The sequence below is a fragment of the Physella acuta genome, unplaced genomic scaffold, assembly GCF_028476545.2.
Source record: "Physella acuta isolate Inbredline_101_S28 unplaced genomic scaffold, ASM2847654v3 ptg001470l, whole genome shotgun sequence".
Taxonomy (NCBI): Eukaryota; Metazoa; Mollusca; class Gastropoda; family Physidae; genus Physella; species Physella acuta.
In genome coordinates, this window is record NW_026732985.1 from 50,026 (window position 1) to 61,813 (window position 11,788).

An 11,788-nucleotide genomic window follows, 5' to 3' on the forward strand; every position below is an offset into this window, starting at 1 on the left:
TAAATTAATAAGTAAGTTTATAGATAAAACAAATGAATAGATAAACAATAAGCGTGCCAGGGTATAGAGAATAAAATGTTTAAAATGCTAAATAATTTTAAATAAGTAAATATATATATATATATATATATATATATATATATATATATATATATATATATATATATATATAGAGAGAGAGAGAGAGAGAGAGAGAGAGACACACCACCCCATGCGAATGGCTGTCTCTGTTCCTGTCAATGATCAGATCACTGAGTAACTAATAGATATACCCGCACTTCCTGTGTGGATCAGCCGACTAACTCAATGATAATTGCTCCGTCTCTAAGCAGTTTGAATCTATAAATAGAATAACAAAAGGAAGGAAACGAAATTTTAAACTGATTTCCGCCATTAAAAAAATAACATGAAACCTACAGTTCGCGACACATCGCATAGGAATTTAAAATAAATATTAGGCCTATAGGTTTAATACATATTGCATAGAATATAGAAATTTAGATCTAGTGTTCTGGTTAGTAGTTATTTCATGTTTATTAGAATATAGTCTAGAATCTAATCATACGGCTGCATAAAAAGAAAGTTTGAAGGAAATAGAATAGGAATATAGAGAAGCGGAGGTAAGAAGGTTAAATTAGTAATTTACATGATTTTTATTGTAGTTTCACTGTTTGTTAGGCCCAATTATTAAATCTTTAGATCAGAGGTCCAGCTTGATCATGTGTGGTATCTATTGTGGTGCATTGGAATGAAAAGCCCACATACTTAAATATAGAATCTAGTAGGCCTATACATACTATAACTGTACTGCCGGCCCTATATTTTAAATTTGTTGCCACAAGAAAAAAGCCTATTTACTATTAGGCCTATTAGTTATAATTTAATTAAATTGAAATATTTGATTATCTTTATAGTTTATAGTGAATGCATGCTAATGAGCATTATTCAAGCTGCTGTTATATTTAGGCTCATAGGCCTATATACTCTATAGCTTAGGCTATATACTATAGACTATATATTATATACCAATATTGTGCATAAAACTTAAAGCATGTAAGCATACACAATAATAATTATCATTAGACCTATAGTAACTAAGACTCGTACTATTTAGTACTACTTTAATAGTACCTTTAAACTATTAGGCATAATGAAATAATGATTAATAATTTCAGTGTTTTCCGCACTCGAGAGGAAAGAGGTTGCAGGGAACTTAGAGACTAATCTTTGCCAACATACTGGATTTCTGGTGATGACAATAGCAGCAGATAGTATGCGGCTCAGTTAATACTAAAAACAATTAATATTACTAATTAGTGGTATGCTCTTTTTTAAAATAATATATTATAACATGGTATCGCAAAGGTTCAGGTTGTCCAATAAATGGTAATTAGAGTCAGGTTTAGGACTATAGTTTAATGCTTGGTTAGTAATATGCATCAAGTTGGGAAAGACATAGAAATGGAAATACAATGTGTTCATTCGCAAACGTTACTATTTAAATTTTTTTAGGCCTGCTATTTATTGCTGAATAATAAAATCACTATACTTATCCACTATATTATGTTTAAATAAAGTGAGTTTAGATCAGTCGAGTAAATAAATTTAACAGCAAGACATAGCTAAAATTTACAATGAATATATATATATATATATATATATATTTATATATATATATATATATATATATATATATATATATATATATATATATATATATATATATATATATATATATATATATATATATATATATAATTTGATTGCTATTTTATAAAAGTATGTAAATCACAGATCAAACATTACTTTGTATTGTGTCTACAACTTAACAAAAATGCTACTACTTTGATGGATTGCACTAAATAGGGGTTAGCTTTAATTTAATAATTTGTGAGATATTCTTGCTAATCTATGTGTAAATTGCTTTTCAGGACTATGAGTGTGTGTTTGGCCATCCAGATTTCATAACTACAACTGATGTTCAATTACAAGGGATATTAATCAGTCTCCGTGGACTATACACTGTGCCTAGTTTCATCCTCAGATAACTGTACTATAGGCATAACCCATTTTTTAAAGTAATTATTATAGCAAGAGATAGCATTGTATGTTATAATAAATATAATGGATTTTAATCCAAAATATTTTATTAATTATTGTCTTTTTTTAAATTCTAATAAATCAGTGAGTTGTACAACATAGAGGGTATTATATTTGAATGATAATTGAAACACATATTGTTATAGAGCTCAAAACTATGTACTTATCTAATATAATTAATATACTGAAACAGTTTTATTGAAGCATATTATTTCATATTTTACCACACAGAGACTGATGTGTACGCTTAAAGTAAAGACATCAAATCAAAGTATCAGCCATCAAGAGGGTAAATATTGATAGTCTACTTCATTAATCTTCAATATGAATGAACACAATTTTAAATCTATAATCTTTGCTGATAATGTTTGTTTCTTGTTATTCATCATGTTCAGTGATTTATCTTTTCAAAGTAATTAGTTATAGTAAAGAAATATTAGAGATAGTAATATAAATTTGTAATTTATTTTTCTTGCAAGTTCCACAAAAGAAAGTATCAAAATATTTTGCCTTTATTTCATTTACAGAAAAACATTCAAAATCATATTGTGATACACAAGTCAAGCAAGTCTGACCAGCATTTTGATACAGGCCAAGAAAAAGCTGGATACTTGATTGGAAGGGTCGCACAAAAAACATGGGTTATCACTAGGGAAACAAGCTCGCAATACAGTTCACTGTTAGGACAGCAAGCCAAATACTTCTAAACTTATTTGAATCATTTTTGCTGTTTATTATAATTCATCCAATTGTCTTATTAAATATATAAATTTATATATATACACAATTCCTAATATAGAATTTCTAAAAATGTTTTATTATAATATTTAAAAATGAAACAAACATGTTCCCAGAACACAGCCACATAATGTCAACATGTTCCCAGAACACAGCCACATAATGTCAACATGTTCCCAGAACACAGCCACATAATGTCAACATGTTCCCAGAACACACAAAATGGCAACATGTTCCCAGAACACAGCCAAATAATGTCAACATGTTCCATGAACTCACAAAATGGCAACATGTTCCCAGAACACACAAAATGGCAACATGTTCCCAGAACACAGCCAAATAATGTCAACATGTTCCATGAACTCACAAAATGGCAACATGTTCCCAGAACACACAAAATGTCATTATGTGCCCAGAACACACAAAATGGCAACATGTTCCCAGAACACACAAAATGGCAACATGTGCAGAGAACACAAAAAATGACAACATGTGCCGAGAACAATGCCCCTTACAGATGACATGTTCCCAGAACACAGCCTGTAGTTGGTCTGCCATAAAAAGTTAACAATACTTTACTTTTTCCTTAACAATTTTACAAGCAGGTAATAAAGCCATAAATCTTTACTGTGGATATAGCCAATAAATAGGGTAACCTTCACTATATGCAATTTGTAGTTTTCAATGCCTGTCCCATGCATATTATTTAGCCTATTGTTTTGGGCCTTGCTTCATTTACTCAATAAATTATATAGGCATGAGAATTTTCATTTTAATCTGCAAAAGCTACTTTCTGTACATTATTATTTTCAAACTACATCATATATTTTTCACTTCTCTGATAAAAAATATTCCTCATATTGTTTGTGTCAAGTATTTTATTTTTATCTATGCAATGCTATATTCTTATTTTATAATAATTACTTTTATACAAATTCCTTTGAAAACTGTTCTTTATTGATTTGTATCATTTTCTTTATTTCTGAAAAATAAAACTTTGTTTGGGAATCCTTTTTTTTGTTTCTGTACAAATTAATAAACATAAATACCTACCAGGCTTAATATCCAGCAACATTAAACAATTAAGTAGGGCCTATTGTTAGTAATGGTAAATTATATACTAATTAATGTGATTTCTCCTGGCCACCTTGTTCTGAATACCTTCAACTGTGTCAATGTTGGTACCAACTCCAATAATTAAAACTGAAGCCATTTACTATGAAGTAAAACTTGGGTGTAATCCAAATTCACCCAGTTGCCGGGGGCAAGGTACCAAACATGATGTCCAGTAGAGGGTTAAGAAAGTATCATTATTAAATCACTATTAAACCCCTCCTCGCCTACGCCATTGCTTGTATGCATATGGACGTTATCGGAATTTACTGTATTGCTTACAAGTCGAAAATGCGAAAAAGACACGTTTAACATTACTAGTTTGAAGAATAACATTCATGTTAGCCGAAACAGGTGTATTCTAAAGGTGTTTAAATTCATTTTATTGTTCATTACGATTATGATGTCGTAAAATATAGGCCTATTTTAAAAAAAAGCATAACTAAAAAGTGTTTAAACGCATTTTCTTCTTAGAAAAGCCGCACATGCATGATATCATTAACATTACGGCAAATCAAACCCTTGAAGAAGCCCCATCAACCATTCAATTATTACGATGGGCAACAAATAAAACGCCCGCATCAAGGTACAGTCCTTATGCTATCGACATTAGCTCAACCCCGGCAACTAACGTGTCCCAAAACCAAGAATTGAAATCTTGACCCATTATTCTGATTAATTAGTGGTTAAACATCTTTAGGCATCTGAAAACGTTAGTTTTTAATCTAGTGTACTCAAAAAGGAACAACATAAAGCTTTATGCCGCCTTAAAAACCCAATCCCATGTTACGCAAGGCGTCGATAGAGAAAGAATAAGGCTTTGAGTCAGAACAGGCAAGGGCTTAGATAACTGCCAAAATACCTAATCTGTAGACCTCACAAGTCTAGACGATATATTTGTGCCTCTGTTTTTAGACTTTCAGAACAAATGCATGTGATGTGGTCAGTAGGCACATAAAAGAGAAAAGTAGTTTTAATCTAGAGACTTCAAACATTTCTGAAGGACCGAATTTGAACTTGTCGGCCGTGGTGTCGATGCCAAAGTTTAGCGTCGTCCGCAAAGATAAGCTATCGTTATATCATCTCTATGCCCATATTGTGACAGATATTTACAAATGTGTCTAATACAGGACAGAATACATAGCTACTCAACAGAGATAAGCGCAATCACTTGTCCACGACTTAAGAAACCACTGTACTGCAAAACCCACCTAAATGGAAAATGTCTTAGATGTGTGTTTTAATACAAATGTGTACCTCGTCGCGAGTTAGGACCTGAAGGTAGTCTGTTACTACTGAATATATAAAAACAATAAAAAGATAACGTGAATTTTATTTGTTCAATTTCTTGGCTAACTGTATTTGTTGCATCTTGTTCAATTTTGTTAATATTGATTAACCTAAAGGGTTCAAATGTAACAAAGAAAATTGTGACTAAGTTTCCGGGTGCGGGTATGCGGACACTAGTTAAAGTAGGCCCTATATATCTATTTATATTAATAGAAATGAAAGTATGTTTATCTGTTTGTCCTATATGAATTACTACATCTTTTTCATCGGATCGCCATAAAACTTTGTGAACAGAGTTTTTTCCAGGAATCTATTCGGAGGGGGGGGAGGGGAGAAAGCAGAGCCCCCCCACCCCCCGAAGAAAGTCTATCGACCCCCCCACCCCCGAACGAAACGGAATATTTATATAGAAAAAAAAATACTTTTAACAGTGTCCGCACGCCCCCCCCCCCCCCCCCCCCCCCGGAAAGATTTCGCCAGGGCGGCACCCTAGCAGGAAGCAGAAGCGTAGCAACCTATTCCGGCGCCCGGGGCGAACTATCAATTATGTGCCAACCCTATTCAAACGCTGGCAAAAAGGCGCCCATCCCTACATACACTCCCCTATATAAAATAATTGAGGATATCAGCCATGTATAAATCTGTTTCCTTAAATTTTAATGAAGAATGAGGATTTTTTTAAAAATTGTCTATCCCTTTTGGCGCCCCATTCGATCTGGGGTCTCTGACAGGAAGCAATGCAATTTTTCTCCATAAAAATAAAAGCCAGATGCAATTTGACACTGTTCGTACGAGAGTCATAAAATTTTGGGTAGTTGGTGAAAAGGGTTTCTAGAAAGAAAAAAATTCTTAAGTGTGGCACCCTGGGAGGGTTCGATTTTTCTAATTATACGATTATGAGCTCAGAATCCAGAGGGGAATCCAGAGGGGCTATCTCATCAATTGCGGTCATAGGTAATACTAGATTCAGCAGAGGCGCAGCGAGGGGGCGGGGGGTACATATGTCACCGGGAGCCAACCCTAGGGGCGCCAAAATGGTTGGAAAAATTTAAAAGCTCATTTTAGCTATAGTTTTGCATTATAAATATTTAAAAAATACGGGGGGGGGGGCGCCAAATTGAAAGTTTGTCTCCGGCGGGAGGGGGGGGGGCGCCAAATTGAAAATTTGTCCCCAGGCGCCAGGAATGGTGCTACGCCTCTGAGATTCAGTGATAAAACTACACCAGGTTCATCCGCCAGCTCCCCGGCGGTTGAGTGGCCCAGAGCGGCCAAGACCCATCTCGGGCGACCCTACGGTTTAGATGGGCTACTATAAATGTTCACTAAGTAGAATAATGAGCGCCCGCCGGCGCCCTGGCAGTTGGCGACAGCGAGCGCCCCGGCAGCTGGCGACAGCGAGCGCCCCGGGCTCTACAGAGAGTGCCTCCTTAAAGAGCATCCTACAATAGGGACACGGTGGCACACGACATTTTATAATTAAACCGAATTAGGGGCGCCCCTGCGGAAATATAACCAGTGGCTCCCTGGAGCGCCAAGGGACGCGTCTCTAACACATGGGCGGTCGCCAATGTGTGTTCTACCTCACTATTACAGAGGTTGATTAACGTACACTCAAGGCTTTCATACAGTGAGCCTTGGTGCGTCTAGGCGGCAGTGGAGACAAACCCGCGCCCCAAAAACGAATATGTGGGTTTGTTTGTTTAAGCATTATCAAAGATTTCATTCGTTTGTCATTCAAATTTGAGAAGTTAATGCTAATACCCCTGTGGTGGTTTCTACGAAAAAAATTCGATTTGGTGGCGCCCTGGCAGGGTTCCATTTAGCTCCCCGGGTTTTCCCGTGAGTACTATGGTACCTTTGTTCGTTTTAATAATTGCGAAACGCTATGAATATGATGGGCTACTATAATCGCTCACTATACCGAGTGAGGCGCCTTCCTACCTACGCCCACCTACCTACATACCTAACTCCCTGCCTACGTACCTACCTATCTACTAACCTGCCTGCGCTGCTGTCTGCCTACCTACTTTCCTACCTACCGTTATTCCTGCCAAACTGCTTTCCTTCCACCCCGCCTGTCTACACACCTCACATCCTACTTACACACACACATATCTTCGTATGTATATATGTATGTGTTAGTGTGCTCTAGGACTATGTATTTTTACATTTTTGTTGTTACGTAGAACTATTCAGTATAAAGGAGTTTCCTTTTTTTTTTGACGTTGTAACTGCCGCTAAAATATTCTTTTTTTGTATGTGTGCATAAAATAGTGTAGGTTTATTAACAAAAGTAAATTTTAGTATGTATTTAAGTGTATATAATCATTTTCGTCAAGCCAATGTGTTCATAATCTTAAATTTAAAAACCCATGAAACTCGATAGCTAAAGATTTAGAATGAGAATAATTGCTATTTAACCAGTAACACCTATTCTAATTATTGTAATAATATTTTTTTTAAATAAATATACACAGAGATAGATTGTTTTCTTATATAATTTATTTAAAAAGTCAACTGTATTTCATAACGAAAATTAACACAAAATACATTCGAATAGAAACTGTCAAGGGAGACTACTCTAATATTTGTAGGAATAATAGTTTTTATTTAGAGTTTTTTTTTTTTATTATTAGAAGAAAAGTTAATCATGTAGGTTCTATAAAAGATTACCTTGCATTTAAAAAAAAAGATATTCGGCAGGTTTAGAATGAGAAATAGTCAAAATTATTTATTATATTCATTAGTTGTTTTTTTTTAATAATATAGTACAAAGACCTGTTTTAATTATTTTTAAAAAATCTTATTTTAATTAATAAATTATAAATGAAGATCGAGGATCTATATTTAAAAAAAAATAGTTTAACTGTCCCTAAACAATTGTATCAATCGCTGAGAAATTAAGAATTAATAATTACGTTTAACGCTTTATTAATTAAACGAGTTGAATTATTTCCGTTTTGATAAACTCTCTCTCTCTTTATAACTACTAACGCTTTATCATTGAGTTTCTTAAGAGAAAAATACAGGAGAGCGGTAGTTATCATTGACTCTGTCATTGATAATTTCATTGAGTCTTTCATAGAAAATAGTGTTTGATCGGCTGGACACACACATATTCACACACACTATAAGCCTAACTCTTCTCGCGTGGATGTTTGGTTCAGGGACCGAGTACGTCTATGAGAGCTACTCCTCATATTCATGTTTGCTGGATCTTCAAAGTACATAAAATCCTGTAGGAAGAGAGACGCAAAACTGATACACTAGAAGGACCTAACTCCAAATAAAACGGTTGCTAAAGTGGGATTCTTTGTATAGGGGAGATACAGAGAAATATATCCTGGGGAGATCATGTCATGTGTTTTATACATGTAGCACTGTAGTAGATCTCTCGATTGCTAGCCAGCATACACAGAACAGAAACCAGGGGCGTAGTTCTAGGTGGTAGGGTGGGGGGGGGGGGTCCTACAGTGACGTCATGTAACGCCTGCGATGTCTTCTTTGACCGGACGGGCGTTACGTGTGTTCGGTGTTTCGAAATATTTTCACAAGACTAGCCTAGTGCTAATAATACTTGGGTCACATTTTTGGGGGAAATTGAACCGATTAATAGTTGTTAATCCGTTAATCTTCCGTTAATCCTCCAGTATGACTTTGATCTTATGTACAAATATTAATAGTGAAGTATTTATTTAAGCGCATCTGTCAAACAAACAAAAATTAAAGCATAGTTTTATATCCAATTTCAATGTTTACACTAATTTATCTCAAAATGTTGCCTTGTGACTATTCTAGGTACTTTTAGCTCTAAGGTCTTCAAATGCCGTGCGCTTTTTTCTGGCTACTTTTTTTTCCCATTTTGTTTTTCCCCAGGTAATTCCACAGCCAACAACTTACAATGAGAAATACGCATCCAATCAAAGTCGCCTTTAACCTGACATCCAAATCAATTGGAACTGTGGGATAGAAAGAGAGATAGGAATTTCCGTTACAAGAATATACATGAGCTATGGAGTGGGTAAGGTAGGAAATAACCTTGAAAACCCACTGATTTAGGCAGTAAGGAAACAAGTTTATTGTTTGGTTTCAATTTTATTTTGGCTAAAATAAAAGTTCATATTGTCACGGTGCGACAACATGTCACTTATGGTTACGCAGTAATGTCACATGTCACGAAGTACGAGACATATACTCAAATGTCACGCCGTGAGATACACATATTCCCATGTCACGCCACGTGACACACATACACCCGAGTTACGCTCAGTTACACAAAAACTCACGCCACATGACATATACTTACACGTCACGCCACGTGACACACGTACTCCCAAGTCACGCCCCGTGAAATACAAACTCACATGTTACGACATGTGACACACACATATACACAAGTCACGCCACGTGACACACATACTTACATGTCACGCCGAACGTGTCAGCATCGGTGAAAAACTCCTTGACGAAATCCCCACGATACTTCGAGATGACCCCTATAGGTTTCCGGTCCCCTATCCTGCTCACCTAAGTGAGAGAGACATCAGAATGAAGTGCGAATATTCCAGAAGAAAATATAAATAGCTTTTTAATTATTTTTTTTCGCATAGCTGTTATCATTTTTACTTTCTCGTATATACGAAGTATAGAGAAAGTCTTGTAATCGTGCAAAAAAAAATCGAGATTTTTACAAATCTCGACGTTTTAGACCTCACTGATACGGAAAAACAATATTTGCAATCTTGTCCGTATGTCTGTGTGTGTGTCTGTCTGTCTGTCTGTCTGTCTGTCCGTGTGTAAACACGATAACTTGAATACCGTTACAGCTAGGTTGATGAAATTTCATATATAAGTATTTTATCAAAATCGTAGATCCGTATCAACTTTTGAGCGATTTCCGATAACCGGAAGTGGTACTTTTCCTACTTTGAACTTTTCAAAAGCCTATAACTTGAGTACTATTTCAGATAGATAAATGAAATTTCACATGTAAGTAAAAGATCTAATTCTCTACCTTCTGTTAAATTTTGAGTAATTTCCGTTGACTGGAAGTAGTAATTTACGCTACTTCCGATTTCTCAAAAAACTAATGTAAATTTTAAAAGTACTAATAATATTGCGCACTATTATGTGCTTTTTTATTTGGCGTTCACTTGGTGTGCAATTAATTTGTCTACGAGATTTTATTCTATTTTTAAAACTTTAAGTATTTAAAATGGATTAAAACTCATGTCTATAGCCCGAGTTCCCATCCACTGTTATTTTATATAAGAATATTCGAGAAAGTTTAGGAGAGATCACTCCCGGTTTATTTTCACCAAATAACAGAAAAACACAAAAACTAAGATGAGAACATCACAATATAAAATATCAGAAACTATATGTAGGCATGTATGAACTTGTTTGACACGAATTATTGGCTTAATTCAAGGATTATACTGCTTTATATTTTACTAAGCTTAATGTGTTTACATTCAGTGCCAAAAAGAACAACAATATATAAAAGTACATATTATTAATTTCTATATAAATTATATTTCGTTCAGACGATTTTTAGGGGGGGGGGGGGGGAGAGGAGATGCCTAAAAAAAACTCTGACCACAACTGACCTCGAACTGGATCGATGGACAGCACACAGTGCACTCGCAGGTGGGTCCAACAATCTCCAGAAGGGGCGTCAGGTCGTGGTCCATGACGCGGAATTGTGGGAAACAACATGCCCGCCTGAACATCACAAGTGGAGATTTTTTACTGCAGGCTTATACAGGCAGCTACATGTTCTTGACATGTGCCAGTTACATAGGTACACACACATTTAAGTGTCTTGTCACACAGCTATACACACATGTACGTGTCTTGTTACATAAGTACATGAAATTTATGTGTCTTTTCACACAGCTACACACACACATGTACGTGTCTTTTCACACAGCTACACACACATGTACGTGTCTTTTCATATAACCCCATATGAAGACAACAGGGGATAAACCACAGTTGTGACAGGACAATTTTCTCCTTTCGAGAAATTTGCATTTGAGATCCTTAGCTGTTCTCTTGTGTCATGATTTTAAAATCCTTAATATTGAGGGGAATGACGTGGTTTTACGTTTTCATGTTGTTATACGTGATAGATGTAAGCTAGTACTACATCAATTTGGCAAAAAAAAAAATGGATATGTGTGGTTTATCCCTGTGGTTTTCATACGTTGAAATTATTTTTCTAAAACTTCAGTTTAAATTTCATTACTACGAAACTTCACGTCATGAGTAAAACTAGCAAAACATTTGACGAAATTAAACTAATCTTAACAGATCTAAACTTTACATTGATGGACCAGAGGTCACAGTCAATCGACCACACGTTACAGTGGACAGACTAGAGGTCACCATAGACCTACCTGAGGTCACCATAGACCTACCTGAGGTCACCATAGATCTACCAGAGGTCACCATAGACCTACCAGACGTCACCATAGACCTACCAGAGGTCACAATAGACCTACCAGAGGTCACCATAGATCTACCAGAGGTCACCATAGACCTA

The 11,788-nt window shown here is 35.5% G+C and overlaps 1 protein-coding gene and 1 long non-coding RNA gene across 2 annotated transcripts; one reads left to right on the plus strand and one right to left on the minus strand.

The window, feature by feature from the left end:
* The first annotated feature begins 262 nt into the window (after window positions 1–262).
* On the plus strand, window positions 263–2,039 carry LOC131928177 (uncharacterized). The gene is made up of 3 exons (XR_009383736.1): window positions 263–620; window positions 1,176–1,319; window positions 1,932–2,039. It is a non-coding gene; the product is annotated as an uncharacterized LOC131928177 (long non-coding RNA).
* A 6,310-nt stretch (window positions 2,040–8,349) lies between these two features.
* LOC131928175 (phospholipid scramblase 1-like) lies at window positions 8,350–10,946 on the minus strand. The gene is made up of 4 exons (XM_059284118.1): window positions 10,851–10,946; window positions 9,666–9,768; window positions 9,142–9,200; window positions 8,350–8,477 (listed from the first exon to the last, which is right to left on the minus strand). The coding sequence occupies exons 1-4, from the start codon at window positions 10,932–10,934 to the stop codon at window positions 8,370–8,372; spliced, it is 354 nt and encodes a 117-aa protein (XP_059140101.1). The 5' UTR covers window positions 10,935–10,946; the 3' UTR covers window positions 8,350–8,369.
* Between the last annotated feature and the right edge of the window lie 842 nt (window positions 10,947–11,788).